The sequence below is a fragment of the Nilaparvata lugens genome, chromosome 6 (assembly GCF_014356525.2).
Source record: "Nilaparvata lugens isolate BPH chromosome 6, ASM1435652v1, whole genome shotgun sequence".
NCBI lineage: Eukaryota > Metazoa > Arthropoda > Insecta > Hemiptera > Delphacidae > Nilaparvata > Nilaparvata lugens.
The window spans coordinates 28251785-28273841 of record NC_052509.1 but is presented as its reverse complement, the minus strand read 5'-3'; the positions used below and the strand labels follow the sequence as shown (position 1 = coordinate 28273841).

The following is a 22057-nucleotide window of genomic DNA, read 5'->3' as shown; positions in this document are numbered from 1 at the left end:
ATTCTAACAACAGTATGGTCTTTAAAAATTTGCTGTCAAGTTTCAATCTCAATTTAACAATCAATGAAGTTACTAGACCAGGTGAATCTACTCATTGTGAGGGGACGTGTATTGACAATATTGCCACATCAATTCATTTTGAAAGGATTATCTCAGCAAAGGTTGAGCCGATGATTGTCTCGGATCATTTTGCTTTAGTGCTTAGCTGCCAACTTGATGTGACTGATCATACAGCTTCAGAATCTTCAAGAGGTAATAATAAGTCCAAAAGAATTATCAGACCACTTAATTACTCTAATATTGTTAGATTTGAATCAATAATTTCAAGAACTAATTGGTTAGATGTTTATGCATTCAATAGTATTGAGGATAAATTTGCTCATTTTTTAAATAAATTTCTTTGTATTGCTGATGCAGCTCTTCCCATCAGATGTGTAGAAAGTGGCAGATGTCCTCCAGTAAAACTATTGTGGTACACTGAAGAGATTGAAAATATAAAGGAACAATGCTTACTTATGTACGACCTCTATAAGATTTCCGGTTCTGCCACTCATAAAAGCATGTATAATCAGTTGAAAAGATCTTTTAAAAAGATGGTAAAAAAGTCTAAACTCGATTACAATAACAATCGTATTTTGCGTGCCAAAAATAAACCAAGGGAATTGTGGTCAATAGTCAGAGAAAATTTAAATAGGAATGAAGTGGCTAAAGGTGATAAAATATCTAGTCATACATCACATGGATTCAATGATTTTTTTATTGACAGTGTAGATAAAAAATTGCGTTCAATAGCAGATCCTGTCCATGACGTTTTTCATTATCTTGACAATTACAAAAATTCATTGCCAAACTCTTCAAATTCAAAACCATCTTTCTCTTTTAATCTTACGAGTGTTGAGCAGGTTCATAGTGTAATACTTTCCTTAAAGAATAGTGATTGCCTTAATGTGTATTGCTTGAATTCTCATTTGTTGAAACTGGCTTCTACTCATATTTGTGAGGTACTAAGCTCTCTGTTTAATGATTGTATTCTTGATGGCGTTTTTCCTAATTGCAGTAATTCCTCTTTTCAAGAAAGGTTCTGCAAGTGAGTATAATAATTTTAGACCAATTTCTATCATTCCAGTTATTTCTAAAATCTTTGAGGTTATTTTGTATTGTCAGATTGTTGAGTTCTTTGAAAATAACTCACTGTTCTCCGATAGTCAATTTGGGTTCAGACCTAATAGAAGCACATATAGCTATATCTGAATTCATGGAAAACTGTATCTATTCCATTGATGAGAGGTGTAATCTGCTAGGCAGCTTTTATGACATGAGCCGAGCTTTTGATACAATATCTCATCCCATCCTATTACAAAAGCTCAAATTTTATGGTTTCGATGATATGTCAACCAATTTAATTGCCTCTTACTTGAGTGATAGATATCAAACTGTTTTTTACGATGGCTGTTTTTCTAATTATTTAAAAGTATCATCAGGTGTTCCACAGGGTTCCACACTTGGCCCTATCCTCTTCATTATATACGTTAATGATCTTCCTGCAGCAATCAGTTGTAAAAATGTAAAACCTTTTATGTTTGCTGATGATTTAGCTGTTCAAATAAAAAATAATAGTCTTTCTGGTAGCTTGCATACGGTTAATGAGATAATTGAAGATTGGACAGCTTCTAATTCATTGTGTCTTAATAAGGACAAAACTCAACTTTTGGAATTTGGATTTAGATTACAACCTGACAATGCAAAGTTTCTTGGTATAACAGTTCAAAGCAATTTAAAATGGGACCTACACATCAAAATATTATGTGGCAAACTATCGAAGGGAATTTTTATATTGAATAGATTGAAGTTCATTGTTGATAAGAGTGTTTTAATTTCAGTGTATTTTGCTTATCTTCATTCTCATTTGTATTATGGTGTTGTTGCCTGGGGTAATGATACGAATGTAAAGAAACTATTTGTGTTACAGAAACGAGCAGTAAGGGTTATTGCTAATGTGAATAGTCGTTTTCATTGTGTGGATTTATTTAGAAAATTCAACATTTTGACAGTACCAGCTATTTACATTCTTGAATGTCTTATGTATGTGAAAATTAATTTAGCAAGTATTTCTGTAAATAGCAACGTTCACAACCATTACACAAGAAATTCTGAATCTCTTAGAGTGAACCAGTGCAATTATGCAAATACATTGAACTGCTTTAAGGAGTTTGGTATAAGAGCTTATAATAAGCTTCCTGCACATTTGAAGGAGCTAGAAGTGGGTAAATTTAAGAGAACCATGAAAAATATTTTAATAGAAAAATGCCCGTATAGAAAAGAGGAGTTTTTAATTTGAGGGTATTTTTGTTTGCTGTTTGTATGCTTGTGTTTGAATTTTTATTTCTATGAATGTAAATACCTTTTATTTACCATGTTAAATTTATTATGACGATGCTATGCATTTGTATATAAATGTTTTTCGCAATAAAGAAATCTTGAATCTTGAAATCTTTGAGAATTAATTGTTTATAGTTTTAATCTTGTGGTTATGCTTCCATATCCAAGAAAGATAAGTATAATTAAATTAAAAACAGCCAAAAAAGAAATAAGGTCTCAACAAATCAAATCTCGATTCTAATAAAAAATAACCTAAAAAGTGTGACACGAAACCATAGAGTTGATAATCAATTTTATAGAAAGTAACTGAATCGAAAATCGAAAAAATCAATTGACTATTAAAAAAACATTGCCTATGACAGGCAAAACCATTATACATATTGCAACTACTCTAATTATAATGTGAAAATATAGTAACTATAGTGAGGTCATAGAAAAATATCTAGGTGAAGCAGCGGGCATTGTCATCAATGGTAGCCATATAAATAACAAACGCTATGCAGATGACACTATACTCCTTGCTGAAAGCTTAGAAGACCTGCAAAAAATGCTAAGGAATCTGATAAAAGCAATTGAGGAATATGGGCTCACATTAAATGCTAAGAATATATGGTCACTACTAACTAAGCATGGAATTCCACAAGATCAGCTTTTTCAGGACGGGATATAATAGATATAATAGAACAAGTGGAGGCTTAAAACTCTGTGAGTACCCGCGTTTGCTGCAATGCAAGTCACATGCCACGTGACCAATGATGTCAGGACCCGCCTCTTCGAGTGCTATGAGTTCCTTGTTCGCTTTTATGGATTAGTAGCATGAACACTGAATAAAGAATGTGAGTCTAGACTCCAAGCATTTGAGATGTGGAGCTAACGGCGAAAACTCTGTATATCATGGACAGATAGGACAGACAAGTCTCAGAAGAAAGGGGAAACAACTGGATATTGTGTGTGACATTATGTATGTGCCCATACTTTGAGCACATTGAGAGAGGACCGAAGTACGTGATTCTGCACCTCATAATCAAGGGTAAAATAGTTTGTGAGCGCTTAGTGGAACGTGGAAGAATGTATTGGTTGAGAAACCTGAGAGAAGCATTCAACTGCACGTCACAGGACCTCTGCGAGCAGCAGATATCAAAGTTAGAACTGTCATGATGGTAGCCAACTTCCGTAATGGAGAAGGTAATAAAAGAAGAAGAATAGTGAGGTCCACGTTAAAATGGCAGTGTAGAAAGATAAAAAAACAGCGTTGCTGATTCTCTGCCTTGCCACTGCCTTCTATAGAAGATAACTGATACCGGTATATTTGATGTAAAATTATCTGTTCATTCTTGTTAAAAATAATCATATATATTTTATTTGTAAAGAAAGTATGTTTCTCTATGATTAAATAACTGATTTTCATAATTTAAATTGAATATTTTGCTAATTAATTGTATTTCTAAATCGTTGGAAGAAGATCTGGCAGCGTTTCTATGTCGAATGATAAACGAGGATAGCAACACGAATGTTAATCAAATACTGCCATTATAACGTGGACCTCACTATGATAATAAAGTGGCGGTTTATCTATAGCTAGTTTGATTACACTCAGTGACTGTGAAACATTCTTGAAAACTGTGGGATAGTTTACTCCAAGTCTTTTTATACTGTCCATCTTAAATATCTTCATTGTTTTCATTGTTATCCGATAAAATTATGGTAAATTTGTTAGGGCGGGCGGTCTTAAACCTCTGAGGACAATTTAAAATATTCATTTTGGGTAGTACACCTCACTCGGGCTCAAGCCTAGGGGTGTGCATTTTATTTTGCAATTTTCTATTATTTTTAGTTGATGGTTATTTTATTCATAAAATGAAGTTATTTTTGTAATTATACTTGAGGTAAATTACGTAAACAAACAATTATTCTTTGTCATACTTTTTGTATTGTTGTGCAAAATAAATACATCTTGAATGGAATTGAGTTTCAGTTTTAGAAAACGTTTGTACATAAATAATCGAAGTGGCTATCAAAGCGAAGTAGGATGAATGGATGACAAGGTTCATAGATGTTCAAGAGTACCAAATCTATTATTTTATTGAAAGCTCAAGCCAATTGCCAATTGCGGTTGTGAAGTTTAGAGCTCCCTGAAATTCAACTAATCCTAAATCCAAATAATTTCTTATAGGAACATAACATACATTAAAAGACACCTATAGTGAGGTCCACATTATAATGGCAGTGAAGAAAGATAGGAAAACAACGTTGCCGAGTTGACTCTATTTTGTCACTGAGTGTACACAGCTGTTACTCAATTCATCCAATTACATTATTTTGATCTAATATTAGTTTTCATTCCCTTGATAAAATAATCAATTTCATGTTAAATCAATTAGATTAATCAATAAAATATCTCTTTTCATGATTTGATTCGAAACTTAGCTTTGAGATTCATATAAACCTGAAATGGCGGCTAATTTAAAAAGCTGTGATACACCAATCTGAACTGAACTTCAAAACTACAGAAATAAAGTTGCTCGGTGGGTATTCTATTTCAATTTCTCTTAAAAATAATAGTACTTAGAATAGAAATCCTATTTATTAAAACATAATTAAAATTGAAACAATTCTGTTATAACCTTTCAATATTATTTATACCGGTACCTACCAGTACCATAAGTCCATACGGTGGGCTAACTAGACGAAGTCTAGGATGGTCAAAGTTATCAACTTTGACAGTATTATTATTGTCATTTCAGGTATAATTTTGTGTTTCTCATACTGTAATAACTAAAAATTATTTCATTTATTCAAAAATACATTTTAAATCAATCGACTTGTGAACTGAGTCATTTTGGTAGAATGAAGAAAAAAATAATCGTCTAGTTGGGAAACCCATAGAGCAAAATATATATTCATTGGTAGATTAGCTTATTCATAAAAAATGACAGAAAACCATATTTGGAACCAGGAACATAATTCTATCTGTCATTGATAGGCTACAAGAAGGCGTGATTCTGCATGAAAACCTTCAACCATAAGTTGGGTTTTTTGTGTATATTTGTATTTACTGTATAATAAAACTTGAAATACATACATATATATATATATATATATATATATATATATATATATATATATATATACCTATAAAACAATAAGAGTGAATGACAGCACATTGAGAAATACCTTTTCAGCGAGCTCGCAGTAGCCTTGCAGAAACTTGATGCAGATTGGAGCCGAATTGTTCAATTTGACATGCAGGTATTGACAGTTCTCCCTTGTACAAATGCCGGCCAAGAAATGGCGACAAGTTGGCATTTTCGTGGCAACAATGTCGTGGAACAGCAAACAGTCCTTGTTGTGACAAATTCCGTTCAGAAACCTGAAAACCAAGAGAAAGCAGGAATATAAAGGAAAATATGAATGAAATACCATAATCATTATTATTTATGCAGGGGATCCACCCCCCAACCACACCTATAGGGGGGAAGGCGAAGACACATAAAACGTCATCAAGATTCTTGGGGGACGGTCCCAAAAAAATGCAACAGTGTTTAACATAAAGCACCCATGATTCCTTGTTACTAAACAGTGTTAACAATAATATGAAAAAAGAATCATTTGTTTCATCTATATAATACTAGCTTGCCCGGCGTACTTCGTACCGCCAAAAAGTCAATGTATCTCATGTGACACTCAACTTTATTTTGTGAATCTTGAAATTTATCTGACAATCAATATTTTCATTTACATCTCAATACGAACTTCCTATGTGCTTAGTCATGCAGCATTTATTATTCCGAAAACATATTCTTCTCAATCAATTGGTAGTAATATATTTATCAGTGAAGTGTTGAATTAAAAAAATATGAGTTATATCAGTGTTTCGAAGATGAATTTGATGCGTTCATAGTTTTTGATTGTCAATAGATGGACCAGGAAATATGCGATATACGATGAATTACTCAGAATTCCATATTCTTTCCATCTTCCATTTTAGGATGAATATCCGCCTACGCTAAGCTAAGCTAAATTCAAAAAAAATGAAAATTATTCTGTCATTCTTCAGTAATTAATGAATGCAATATAAACAACTCTCTTTCATGAGGTGAATCATTTTTTCCAACATTTTCCAGTTTCTCAATGATAGCCTACGGGAGTGATAATTATTTGTAGGTCTACAGGTCTTCTGACTAATCATCATCTACAGCTGGTACCAATCAACTAAACTTCAACTCCAAACTACCCTATTAATACCAGTACACAATTTATCTTTCATTATAGCTGGTAACTTTAGATGCTGAATCATATTATCACAACATGATCTTGAATCATAATCATCTTCCCGTTCTTCGGTAGCCGCTCGGCCGACAATTTCAAAAACATAGGTCTGTAAAGTAATAAATAAATCATTTTTATTAGCCTCCCTATTAAAATGTCTGGTCAGAAATCATCAATATTCACACAACATATCCCCAAAGTTTCATGCCGTTCTGTCAAGTACCTAGTTTTCAAGTCTATAGGGAACAAATGAAAACTAACACAGAGACATTCATTTTTATACATATAGATTAATAATTAATCAATTTTCTTGATTGCAAAATTTTACATTAAATTTTATTTGCATTACAGTAAACGATTATTTGATGAAATCAAAGTTCAATTGTAATGAAAACAACTTCCTTCAAAAAATAATTTATAATAATACATTTGCAGGGAAAAAATTAAGAACAAAAAATTTAAAGTTTCATGAATCGAACCGAGAATCTTTCGCTTCAAAGTAGAGTGCTTTACCACTACGTCAGGACTACGTTTTAACTCCCATTGCATTATCCTGACTCTTATTTTGCTTCAGTATCTTTTCAGTGATAAGAATGGAGATAAATGTAGTATATTTCATTGAAAAAAAAAAATATTCGTTTCTGTCTGATAATTCATAACGATATTCATTAATTTTCGCATCTATTTGTGAAGTGATACAAATAAATTGCAGAAAATTTCCGACAATATTCAAATATGCTGTTAAATTTTAGGTTGGGCCGCGATTGAATTCGCCCCCAAAATAGATAGAAAATGATTATTTATAGCACTTTGTTCAAAATAATTCGACACATATTATTTTAAATGTTTCTTCAAAAAGCTGAATATAGCTCTTCAATTGGGTTCAACAAATTTTCTTTCCTGATAATCGGATTTCAGTACATACGGTACCTTACCTAACCTCATCATACTTGAAATAAATCTCTTATGTTAAAGAAAAAGTTGTCAATATTTCACGGATTTAGGAATTTGTCAGTGGAACAATATTGTATGTAGGCTTTTTGGCTATATTATTGTATTGATTTCATTTAAAGTCAAAACTCTTACATACTTTTAATTATATTTCTACACCATCAAAAACATAATTGGCATCGTTATATAACTGGCTTATATACGTATACACGTGTAAAGGATAGGAAAATTATGTTTGATGCATCATCACGTCTAAACTACTAGACTGATTAACTTGAAATTTTGCATATAGATTCTTGCTTGACCGAGGATGGTTATAGGCCTATTTTCGATTCTTCAAGATCTGATTACATCAAGTTTTCAGTTTGTCAAGTTTTCAATTTATCATGCTTCCAATAATTAATTGTTGTATGGAAGCAGCTGAACATTTCTTTTAAAAGGGGAATTAGAAGATAGGTGTGATTGGGAGTCCAATTCGATTAATAAAAACAGGTTTTCCGTCGACACAAATTTCGTCCACCAAATTGAACCCAACTTCATTTCTTTTTAATTGGAAGGTTGTCATATGATATATGATTTCAATACAGGATTTCAAGAGAAAATATGGTTCCGCACATAAAACCGCACATCGATATCTCATACCTTTCAAAAGTTATTCTAATTCAAAGATACTGATATATAATCCATCTATCTATCTATCATCTTCTATACTATAATGGAGGATATATAACTGGCTTATACACGTATACATGTGTAAAGGATAGGAAAATTATGTTTGATACATCATCAGAGATTATGTGTGAAAGGTGTGTGTTTGCGTGAAATTGGTATGGTGAAAACCGCACATCGAAGTCTCAAACCTTTCAAAATGTATTCTCATTCAAAGATACTGATATCATCCATTTATCTATCATCTTCTATCTATATTATGATAAGAGAGAGTAGGGTTGTGTTTGTTCGTGTGTTCGTTTGTACGTTTGTTCGCATCAAAACATGTCAACTTGTGGATTGCATACCGGAAAAACTGGAATGATTTAGATCTCCAAATTTTGCACATAGATTCTAAAAATATCAATCTCGTCCACCTGGAAGCCCAAATTTCAATTTTCCTTCTAAATTTTTCAGAATTAAAGTTCAAATTTCATTATGGTACATACGATTTCATTTTTTTTTTAAATCACCAAATCATATGGTCGAAATTACAAAAGGAACATCTGTTTCTATTATTGCTTTCTACCTGATATCACTTAACCTCAATAATATTATTGTTTTGATAATTGATAAATATTTTTAATAATAATGATAATATTTTTTTATTATAAATATAATAATAGTATTGTTTTGATAGTTAATGAATATTTTCATTTTCACAAACTCTGTATAATAATATGGTGAATGTGAAACAGCTGCATCAAAGAGATTATTTCAAAAACATCTGTTTGAAAAAAACATAGTTTTGAAACTTAGTTTTCCTGATGCAATGTTTAGGCCTGCAAGTGGCATGGATTATCAATTTTTCAGCTAAAACAGTTTTTTGAGACAAAGTGCTAAATAAACGTCTACAGTTTTATCAATGCTGTATCGGCAATATGAATAAGCATGCAGTTAATATGGCTTTGAATAAAGGTGATGATATTTTTACATAAATAAATTATTCTCTTCCATTTTTATTCAATAACAATCCCAAAATTATTCGATCCCTGATAAGACGATTAACTCACTGTAGTCAGTGGTAATGAGGGGTATTTTGGCAAGCTGAACAAAAAAAAATAAGGTCCTATGCACCTTTTCGATATTTCTTCAAATGAAAAATGAACTTTGTGGGTTGTCGAAACTCCCCCTGAAAGGGAAACTATTCAACTTATCCTATCATTATTTAGTAAAATAACAATGATTTCTACGTTGAATAACATGTTTCTTGCCAACAACAATTGAACTCCTTGTGAATTTAGAAATGACCTGCACTGTATATTTATATATTCTATTAAATAAAAACATGGGAATTGAAGTATTTATTTCAGTCAGTTCATGGCTAGTTGATGAAATTGATTATCAATAAAAAAATGATTATAATTTTATCAGTACAGAATATTGGCATTTATCCATTCATTATTTTTCCAGAAGTTATTTCATTTGAATTGGAAAATATTTATCAGGTCCTATCAATTTATCAAGTATCAATCGAGCAGTCGTAGCGAGCAGACATAGTTTTTGTTTTAGTGAGAATAGTTGAAATAGTGTCTATGCAATAGTTAAAGTGCTGAGTTCAGTGTTTTAAAATTGTTGTGCGCGAGTTCAGTGCCCTGCGCCGAAAAATCAGTTCAGTGCTGAATTATCATCTAGTCCGGCTAAGGAATGTAAAAAATGTGAGGAATGTCGACTCCCAAAAGATTGCTGACCTTCCTCGTGCCAGAGTTCGAAGTGGAGGAGGAAACAGATGACGTCACAACTATGACAAGTCAACTTACACCGGCTAAGAGCGTTGATTCAGCGTCAAAATCTATATATATAAAAATGTTATGTTGGTTTGTGTGTAATGCAAAAACTCCAAAAGTACTGGACCGATTGAGTTGAAATTTTAACATGATATGAAATCCGCATCAAGGATGGTTTTTATCTACTTTTTACAATTTTCAGGGGCGCTACGCTCGCCCGAAAATTTTTAACTTTTTTGTTATGGATTTTTCCAATTTTTGACTTCACATTCGGGGTCAGCTCGCGAAAATAAGTCGATTAAAAAAAAAAAATTGACCGGGCTCGCAGGGTGGCCCGGGGGGAGGGGGTGAAACTTTGGCCATTTTTGGCCAGATTTGAGCTGAGTGCTGCTGCAATCAAAGTGCAAAATCTGACCGCTAGATAGCGCGCATGTTTCAAAACGCAGCTTCAACAGGTTCGTGAGATATAGAGTACCGGTAAACTACACTCTTGATTACCGTATGTTTTCCGGTACAATTATTGGATTTCAATTACTTTCGCAATTCAGAACAAAGAAAGCATACCGATGCTTTTTTTCGATAATAAATTCGTGTTTCAGTGCAAATAATCGTGTTACTTGTGTTAATATTGTAGTAATTTCAATCAGTGAATGGATCGATACCGGTACTGTGCTACAATCAATTGGCGATTCAGTCGATAGTGTGAGTATAATCTTATCGATGTAAATCAATCTTGTAATGAATAATAATTATTGAGGCTTTTATTCTTGCATTTGTGTATTCATAATTTCTCAATTGTCAATGTTTCATAATCCTCCAAACCTTAGTTCATAAGCTGATCGGCTTATCTTATAGTTTCAATATCTTATTTCTATTTCATATTCATGCTATGTTTCCTTCTATCATAAAACAACGAGAAATAAAAAAAAATTCTTATCTCTTTTCTACTAACATACCGGCATTTGACAACGGTGTTGTTGATAATACGATCTGGGCTGTGTTGCATGCTAAAATACAAAGTAGGCTAATATTTTAGTAGTCAGCTGGTTATTTGATCATATAAACAAAATGAAGGGATAGATTATAATAATATATTAGTCTATCTTTAGAATTGTGTGGTCTAGATTTAGATGTGGATTGCTTTTCACATGGACAACTGTATGTTGCGTGTTCCCGAGTCGGCAAACCAGATAGTCTTTATATTTACGCAGACAGTGGAAAAACAAAAAATATTGTATATAAACAAGTATTGCAAAATTAAACTTATATGAAATGTATTCTTTGTTTTTTCTCATTTCTCAACCATTCGCAAACAGAGAGTGAGAATAGGGAAAAATCTGAGTGCAGAAGAAGGCCTTCCTGTAAAATTCGGCGTGCCACAAGGAACAGTTCTTGGTCCGATACTGTACCTCATCTTTGCCAATGAGTTGTGCTCACTCGACATTGGTGGCAAGATTATTGTCTTTGCCGACGACACAGCTGTGATATTTCAAGGCAACAACTGGAACGAGACTTTCATAACCGCTGAATTAGGCATGGAAAAAATTACACTTTGGCTCCACAGTAATATCCTGACTCTCAATTCATTTCCGCAAACATGTTCGCATGTTTACACTTGTGATGGATAGCCAAAATTGTAGAGCAAACTGCTCGGCGAATTGTAATGGAGGAGTCAGATTGGCTGAAAAATTCAGCGTTCGGAGTACGGTACGGCGAACAGTTAAAACAGAGGCGAGCAGCACGGTGAATGGTTCGGAGTACTGTACGGCGAATGTTCAACAGCTAGCTTTTAACTTTATGAAACATATGCTCATGTTCGCTGAAAGGCGCGATGTTCGGCGGAATACACGGTTTGCTGCGCGGTTAGAGGTTCGGTTCAGCATGTATGGTCGCACCTTTAGATGTTACAGGACATTTATACAGATCTCAGGTCAAAGCAACATAATAAAGGAAAGAGCTGGCTTATTCACGTACGAAATAGGAGAATTATGTTTGACACATAATCACGTCTTTACTACTAGACTGATTAACTTGAAATTTTGGATATAGATTCTTAATTAACCGAGGATGGTTATAGGCCTATTTTCGATTCTTCAAGATTTGATTACATCAAGTTTTCAATGTATTATGCTTCCAGTTGTTGTATGGAAGCAGCTGAACATTTCTTTTAAAAGGGAAATTAGAAGATAGGTGTGATTGAGAATCCTATTCGATTAATAAAAACAGGTTTTCCGTCCCACCCAAATTTTGTCCACCATTTTTGAACCATTTTGAATCCAACTTCATTTTTTTTAAATTGGAAGGTGGTCATATGATACATTATTTCGATGCAGGATTTCATGAGAAAATATGGTGAAAACCGCACATCAATATCTCAAACCTTTCAAAAGTTATTCAAAGATACTGATATATAATCCATGTATCTATCATCTTCTATACTATAATGAAGGAAAGAACTGGCTTATACAAGTATACACGTGTAAAGGATAGGAAAATTTTGTTTGACGCATTATCACGTCTGTACTACTGGACTGATTTACTTGAAATAATGCATATAAATTCTTAATTAACCGAGGATTCTTATAGGCCTATTTTCAATTCTTCTAGATTTCATTACGTCAAGTTTTAAAATAGACCCTTCCGAAGCACGGTTTACCTACCTGCTAGTTTAAAATTAAAGAAGCTTCTGTTGTTATACCATTAATTGAATTTGTTCAATTTAATTTAATTAACAGAGCTGATGTTTAAAATGGAACATCAGTTCCGTTAAAGGTTAAAGTAACAACAAGTTGAGAATGGGTTGAGTTACAGTAACTATATTACTATACCCACCCTTATTGCATTGGAAATTTGGAACTTATCACTTCTTTTACCGATTGTTAAATTTCCCTTCGAAAATGTTATACCAAACTCATTGGAAGTTCAAAATATGTTTCCAATCGGTAAAAGAAGTGATAAGTTCCAAATTTGTAATGCAATAAGGTAGGATTATAGAGTTTGTTTGGAATCTTAATGGCGTATTTGTACCACGTGACAATCAATGGCCATACTGTGGGTAATATAGTTACTGTCGGTTGAGTAGTTGAGTGGAGTCGAATAAATTGGTAGTTGAATAGCTCAAGTCTATTGATCAAATTAGTTGAAATATGGACGTGTCTTGTCTAGGAGCTGAACGATGGCACGATTTCATCATCGAATGTCACCACCTGTCACTACCTATCATAAGGCTCCATCTAATTGCAACTTATGTATTCGGGTCGTGGTTATATTAAGAGAAGCTCAAGTTTTATCGAGTGAAACTTTAAGAAACTGTTAACCCCATGAAACGCGTCCAGACTTGACAAGTAAGTTAAAAGTACTATTGTAGAAGTGAAAAAGGTTAACCACAACTCTGGTGAATAACACAGATAGTTCAAGCCATAATGAGAATCTTATAAGAAATGGTTACGTTTTAGCTGTAAAAACTGTTGGTCGTTTCTCGTGATTGCAAAGTATGGCGAATAAACTTAAAACTGCTATGTGATGAGTACCAAAAGGGAGAGCAGTATCAGACTTTCAGCAAGGTCAACAAACTGATGCCTACTAGAACGCAATAGCTCAACATGTTGACCAAGTAAACCCAAATCTGTATTATATTCTTAGAATAATAATTAATGATTAAGACATTAAATTTGAAGTTTTTTTGTGTAGAATTATCTTTCAAAAAATAAAATGATCTTACTTCCTGCAAATAGCCACATTCTTTCTGTCATGTACTCTATAGCACGTCCCATTCTCTTTCCCTGAACATTTTCCAAATCGATGATAAATTGGACAAGGCTCGTTGTTTTTCCGCATTTTCTTCGTTAGCTGCGCTATGCTTCTTTGCTTCGCTTGCCTAGAACAAAGTGGAAATATGAATGTCAAAATTAAGGCTGTGAAAAAAGCTAAAAATAACATTTTACTGATGATATTTTTCGATTTGTATAAAATCAAGCTATCAAAATATAAAAAACTTTCCTTGGGAAAATAATTTTTCTCCGATCATTAATTTTTGAGATATAAGCGCCTAGTTTAAATTTTTGGGTCAGATCATTTCAGATTCGGTGAAAGATGAAGTCATGAAATATTAAAGATAATTTCTTCATGGTATTGTTGATTGAATAAAGCAAAAATTTCCTAAAAATATAAGTTTTTGAGAAAGTGATTCAATTTACCAAAAATAACTCAACTAAAAGTTATATTTGGTAATTTTTAGTAAATTGAATAACCTTCTCAAAAATTGATATTTTCAGGGAGTTTTTGTTTTATTCAATTAACAGTACCATTGAGAATTTATCTCTTACCGAATTTGAAATGATTTGTGATCTGACCCAAAAATTTAAACTTTAGGCACTCATATAAAAAAAGGAAATGATCGGGAAAAAAATCCCGAGAGAAGTTTTTTATTTTGTTAGCTTGATAGTATACAGATTGAAAAACTGAAAAATATCACCAGTAAAATGTTTTTTTTTCAGCCTTAAACTGAACAAGAATGAGATTCCACGAACAAGTATGGTTGCTATAAATGGTTGTGACTGTGACATCTGAAAGTCGTTTTATCCACGATGTAATTCCTACAACAATACCTCCTTCACTAATGCACACAAATTGAAAGTATCTTACACAAATAACAAATTCAAATTGTTAACTCTGATCACGCCGGCATTATTTTTAGCTAATATTTACTGGGAATATGGCATATCATCAGAAAGACAACAAACAAAAATGAATTATTTTTTCAGGTAGATTGATATTATATTTACTTAAGCATCTAGAGAACATTTTGAGTATTGGTTTTACTCATCATCTATTTTTATTTTCAGGTTATTGGGAAGTTGAAAAGTCATCATAATGTCAATCTGGAGTATTTACTTCAAGTATTCACTTATGTATTACTTTTTCATGGAAAAACACTTGAAATATACGACAGGATCAATATAATTCCCTTAGCCACTGATAGAGTAAGAGTATTATATAGTTCTGTATCTTTATTATTCAGCTTAATGGGAAGATCAGAAATGATAAGAATGACACAACAAAGAAATATATTATTTTTTACGTGAAGATATTTTCAATCTATAACATGATAAATTAAATGAGATTACCTGAGTTTTTGATGAACATTTTGAGTATTGGTTCTGCACATAGTTGAATTATTTTCTTTTGACCGAATGAAAGCAACGCCATCGACATAGACCTTATTGAGCCGCGCTGGACCCTCTCCGATGCGCTTTAGCGTCCTTCCGCCATTTCCCACTTCAAACTTCTCACCTCTAACACTGACTAGCTGTTTTTGATTAGCTCTCATATCTAGAACATCATTCAGAAGATCAAAGACAGAAAGAAATTGTTCAACAGAAAATAAATTAATAAAACAATACAATAAAATGAACCGAAATATGCAAAATGATGATAGGTGTTGAGTAAAGTCAAAATTAAAAGAATAGAAAATTGAAAAGACAGAAAAACTCAAATACACACAATTGTGATGACTGAAGAAATGTTCATACATCACACTTTTTATTCCCAAACTAATTGAACATTGAGCAATCGTCTCATAGATGATTTTTATCAGTTTTGATGTTAAAGCATTTTTCTCGAGATCAAAGACAGAAAATGTCCAACAAAAATGAATAAAATATGAACTGAAATGTACGCAAGGCAAGCGAAAAAAATGTCATCATTCCATCATTATATTCCCAGACTGACAAAAAAATTGAAACTACAATTCAAACACTAGGTAATGTATGTTTCACTTAATTTTATTACTTAATAATTATTATAGCTGTAAACTTTGTTCAAGACAAAATGACCGTTAGTTCATACCATCAGATGAAAGTTTTACGTTATTTTCTTCTGTCTGTTGAGTTTTTGAAACTCGAGTGTGCTGTGGTAGATTAGGAAAGAATGTTTGAAACGTGTAATAGGAATGAGAGTAAACACGACATAAGTATTTAATACCTTAAGAAAGGTTTTTAATAACTTGAACTATACAGGTTTGGAATTGGAATGAGTTTGTTTGGAGACTTAGTAACAGTAATAACAAATTCAAAACATACGTTGTTATACTACATTCTTCCCCCAAAGAGTTAATGAATGTAGTCATTCAAATAATTAGGAGGTCTTCTATTTCTAAAACTTCTTCTTGGATATGTATTTTGATTTTCTTGTCCAGTAGTCTGTTGTCTAGGTTGTAAGCTCTCGGCAGTAGTACTAGTTTCGTTTTCTTGGTTTTGGGTTGCTTGAGGATTATGGAAGTATTCAAGTTCAGGTTCGGAAGTTGGTAATTGAGAATTTTCATCATTTTCAGAATCGGTTTGTTCTTCGTGATCTCTGTTTTCGTACTCTCCAACTGGAGCAAGATGACGTGTTGATACTGTGGTTTCTATTCCATCAGGTAGCTTTACATGTGCATACTCAGCATTTCCATGTAGAAGTTGGACCTCTTCAACAAGTGGCTCATATTTAGATGTTCGATTGAATTTTTTTAAATAGACAGGGCCGGAATTGAGAAGCCAAGAAGGAGCTGAAACACCATTGTTTCCAGATCTACGTGGGTGTAAGAACATACGCTCATGAGGAGTTTGATTTGTGGCTGTGCAAAGTAATGTTCTTGTTGAGCTAAGAGCATCTTCTAAAACTGACTCCCATTGATTTATTTCTAAATTAAGTGATTTTAATACTAGCTCAATCGTTTTCCATAGAATACCATTATATCTTTCAACCTGTCCATTACCAACTGGGTTGTAAGCAGTGGTTCTGCTAGTTGCAATTCCATGCGAGTTTAGGTAATTTTTCAAGTCTTGACTCATAAATGATGTTCCTCTGTCTGAATGTATGTAACTAGGAACCCCAAACGTAGAAAACAGGGTTTTCAGTTTTGATTTAACTGTAGATGATGACATGTCTGGACATGGGAAAGCAAAAGGGAACCGTGAAAACTCATCTACTATTACCAATAAATAACGATTTCGACTTGATAAAGGCAGAGGGCCTTTGAAATCGATATTTAGCCGTTCAAATGCAGAAGTGGCTTTAATCAGAGTCCCTTTGTGTTTGAAGAATTTGGGCTTCACAGCAGCACACACTTTGCAGGAGTTTGATATACGTCTGATCTCATCAAATGAGTAGGGTAAGTTTTTACTCCGAACCCAGTGGTACAACCGTGTTATGCCTGGGTGGCATAGAGACTCATGTAAATCAACTAATAGATTTTCCTGATTTTGGATTGAAGAACATACTCTAGACAGAGCATCAGCAGCCATATTATCTTTGCCAGGTCTATATACAATATCGTAATGAAAACAAGACAGTTCCAGTTTCCACCTCATTATCTTTTCATTTTTCACTTTACCATGACGGTTGTTATCAAACATAAAAGCTACCGACCTCTGATCAGTAATTAATTAGCTTGAAATGTTTGCCAACCAAGTAGTGACGCCATTTTCGCAGTGCTTCTACAATGGCTTGTGCTTCTTTCTCAACACTTGAATGTCTTTGTTCTGCTGGTGAAAGTATCCTTGAGAAGAATGCAACTGGACGGTTTGATTGAGTCAAAGTAGCAGCAATGGTGCTCTCAGATGCATCAGTTTCCACAATGAATTGTGCTTCAGGGTCAATGCAGCTTACTACAGATCCAATTATTTCACTTTTTATAGTTTCAAACGATTGTAACCCTGCTTTAGACAAGGGAAATGCAGTACGGGCAAGAGGAATCACCTTAGTGGCATAATCTGGTATTAGTGATGCATAATGTGAAAACATACCAAGGGTCCTCCTCAGCGATGCAGTGTCTCTAGGCGGAGGTAAATTTTTCAGTGGTTCCAATCGGCTGGGGTCAGGCTTGATAGATTTGTTAGATATATGATAGCCCAGCAAGTTGATCGATTTCAGTGAAAATGAAGACTTCTCATTATTGATAGTTAGGTTGTATTTGTTTGCAGCGTTGATAAACTTTTTCAAGTTTATATCGTGTTGCTCCTGTGTTTTGCCACAGATTGTAACATCATCAAGGTAAGCATAAGTGTCTTGTAGCTGTTCAGACCGTATAACTTGGTCAATTACACGTTGGAACACTGCCACTCCATTAGTGACCCCAAACGGAATGCGTTTAAACTGGTAGAGTTGACCACATGCCTCAAATGCTGTGTAGTGCTTTTCTTCTTTCCTTATCGTAATTTGGTGGTATGCACTTTTCAAGTCGATAGTACTAAAAAACTCATAATTTGCAACTTTGTTTACAATATCATTGATTCTTGGTAGTGGGTAAGCATCCAGTAATGTAAAACGATTTATAGTTTTGGAGTAATCAATGACCATTCTTTTTCTATGATTTTCATTTGTAACCACTAACGCTTGAGCTCTCCATGGAGAAATGCTGGGCTCTATAACATCGTCTTTAAGCATTTTACTTACATTTTCAATAAACTTCAAATCATCCGTACTGTGTCGATGATATTTGATTGCAATTGGTTTACATTCCGGTTTTAAATTAGAAAACAATGACACCGGTTCTACAGTTGAGGCTGCCACGCTGCATACGGTTAACTGCGGCTTTTTTCCACCAAAAACTACTTTAATACTTTCATGGTTTTTCAAAATATCATGTCCAACAATTATATCCGCACAAAGCTCCGGTAAGACCGAAAGATTTGCTTGTTTGTAACAGTGATCAAGAATGACAAGATCTACTAAGCATTGCCCTGTTATATTGGATGTGATTGATGTAGTCGCCATTGATACAGTACCCCTACCTGGTCTTATAGGAAGACCTAGGTTAAGAGCAGTAGAATTGTTTATAAAACTCAGAGAACTCTCTGTATCTATCAAAGCAGAGACAGATTTTCCATTAACCAGGGCTTGTACTGTACTCTTTGTCAATCCTATGGGCGAAGCTGCTAGGTCAATAGAGTTCATATCTTTCGATTTTTTTGATTGTTTGGTTTGTAATTTACTCGACCTGCAGACCTTAGCAAAGTGCCCCTGTTTTCCACAATTATGACAAATTGTATTTTTAGCTGGGCAGCTGACCCGAGGATGTCTCAGATTACCACAAAAATAGCATTTTTCATTAGCAGCAGCTAATAAACAGTTTTCTGAATCAGTATTCTGATTGCTTGCTTGAGTATTTTGGGAAGAAGTTGCATTTAATTGGGATGAAGATTGGAAAGCTAATGATTGTGCATATGCAAGTTCCAGGGATCTGGCTTGACTATATGCCTCTTCTAGTGTTAATGCAACATTCTCTAGTAAACGCTGGCGAATTGTAGGAGACTTCATACCAGCAATAAATGTGTCACGAATATAATCATCCCTATTTCTTTCAGTTGTCACAGCTTTAAACTCACAGTCCTTACTTAATAGTTTTAAGGCATGAAGATATTGATCAATAGTCTCATCAGGCTGTTGTTGACGTGCAGATAGTTTATGTCTTGAAAATATTTCATTTACAGGTTTTATATAGATTCTCCTTAAAGTAGATATAGCATCATTATACGTACCACTTTCGCTTATGTACTCATAAATATCTGAAGTGATGAAGTTGATAAGTGTTTTGAGCTTTTCAGAGTCTGATGATTGTGGTGCGATACTGGTAATGAAGTTCTGAAAAGTTTTGTGCCAATGTGTCCATTCCTTGCTTGCAGTTGATAAGTTTGGATCCACACTAAACTTGTCTGGCTTCAGTATCGTATTCATTTTACAATATCAAGTTATTAAAATTGTAATGGGAATGAGAGTAAACACGACATAAATATTTAATACCTTAAGAAAGGTTTTTAATAACTTGAACTATACAGGTTTCGAATTGGAATGAGTTTGTTTGGAGACTTAGTAACAGTAATAACAAATTCAAAACATATGTTGTTATACTACAAAACGTGAATGAGAAACTGGTGAATTATAGTAATTGAACTCAATTACAGTTTGTTCATTTTTTGTAACATTAACAAAGGGAAAATCTTTGAGACAATAAATTCAACGACCCTTTTTACTTATTAATTGCAGTAAAGAAATAAATATGGAATGTAAAGTTGAATAAATAGGAATAATGGATTGAGACGATTTTGAGGAAATATATAAGTAATTGGCAAAGGGTTCAAATGTCAATTAACTGATTGGCTGACTGTTAAGTTGGTAAATTATTAAATATTGAAAATCACCTTTCAAAGATAGTTTCCGCTGCAGTTTGTTGCAAGAACTGTGGTATTTTACTCCCTCGATCGTTATTGATTTCATCCTGAAATGAAATAAGGAATAGAGTGAATTTAATCTGACAATTTTTTTTTATCTTATCTAATTTTGGGTATTCGTATGTGCCGGACATGGATACAATCTGACAGAAAACGTCAAACTACAAATAGCTTTTAGAGAGGTGTCATTCGGTCATGATCCGTTTAACTTGAACAGTCAGGTAACCGAGTGATACGGATCACACTAATTCAAAAGACCCGTTTTGATTGATTGATTACTTTATTTATGTAGATTACAATATATACTGGCTTATACACTTATATACAATAGCTTACAATACAGCAAAATTATAAATGAATTTACAAAATATAAATTAAGAAAAAATTATTGAGCTGTATATAATATGAAAAAAAACAATTTGTAATAACTATAGATAAAATAGATAATATTGTTATGCATCTACATAAATTGGCGGAGCTTTGGACATATCAATGTCCATTCTTTGGAAAGAATATTCGAAGTATTCTTCCCACTAACTCTCTACCAAAACATTAATTTAATTAATTCAACTGATTTATTTAAAAATGAAAATATTGTAAAAGTTTTAATTAGTATGAAGATTTAAGAGAAAAAAAACAGAAAATTAATAAAGTGAAATGATTATATTATAAGTAAGTAAGATCAAATCATTAATTATTAAAATGGAGTAAGCTGAAAGTAGGTCAAGGTAATCAACTTTCAGTAATATACAGCAGTATGCAGTGGATAATTATATATATATATATATATATATATATATATATATATATATATATATATATATATATATATATAATAGAATTTATTCTATAACAGGTTTATAGGTTTGTATTTGTGGGATGGGTTGGGGATAGTTGTCATGTGATCGTTCTAGGGCTGGACAGTTTCAGTCATTTACTCCAAAAGATATTTTCTTAAAGTCAGGAAGAAGCTCGCTCGGCTCTCGATGGACCTGATAGTAACGGGAAGTGCATTCCATGCTCGACAGGCACTAACTAGAAAGGATTTTGTGAAAATAGTAGTTCGATGGTTGGGTATCCTTAATGTACTTCCTCCAGTTCTAGTATGTGAAGCATCTATCCTCCTACCTTCAGAGACAAATTTGAAATCATCTTCAAAATAGTTCGGATTTCCGTATTTCAAGACATCTCTAACAAGCTTGACTATTCGAAAAAGCCTTTGATCGGGAAGCTTTAATGTTGAACTAGCAATGTGGGCAGGGGTGATATGATCATGGCGTTGGAGAGAGTAGACAATAATTTTGGCATCGCTGTAGTTTATCATTCAGAGTGACTTGCATATCGTTAAGAACAGAATTACAATAAATTAAATGTGGGAAGATGAGAGATTGAACCAATAATAATTTAATGTTTCTAGGGAGGATATCGTGCATTTTCTTCAATGCATGCATGGCTGAGAATACCTTTTTACAAGTTTTGTTCACTTGTTCTGACCAGTCAAGAGTATTATTCATAATTATGCCTAAATTTTTAACTGAGCTACAGTAAGGAATGTCATTACCGTCTACACTAATTTTGTGAATCGATTCGAGGTCAATATTGTTTATAAGACGAGAATATCCAATTATAATGGGTTGTGTTTTGATGGGATTAAGCTGGATAGCAATTCATTATTCCAACTGTTTCATTTATTTTTGTTATGGGACAGCTTAAATAGATTTGAAGGTCGTCTGCATAAGTATGGAAACTGGAGAATTTGATAATGGAAGAAAGGTCATTAGCATACAAAGAGGAGAGGGCCTAAAATTGAAC

The 22057-nt window shown here is 33.3% G+C and overlaps 1 protein-coding gene across 4 annotated transcripts in view; it reads right to left on the bottom strand.

Annotated features, from left to right (window-relative positions):
- The window catches only part of LOC111064515, a 68100-nt gene that overhangs the window by 3957 nt on the left and 42086 nt on the right, over positions 1-22057 (bottom strand). For all 4 annotated transcript variants that reach the window (XM_039430604.1, XM_039430600.1, XM_039430602.1 and 1 more), the window contains 4 exons: positions 20216-20292; positions 15161-15365; positions 13756-13911; positions 5554-5749 (listed from right to left, as the gene is read on the bottom strand). In XM_039430604.1, the coding sequence (XP_039286538.1) occupies positions 5554-5749; positions 13756-13911; positions 15161-15365; positions 20216-20292 (634 nt within the window). The remainder of the gene's footprint in view (positions 1-5553; positions 5750-13755; positions 13912-15160; positions 15366-20215; positions 20293-22057) is intronic.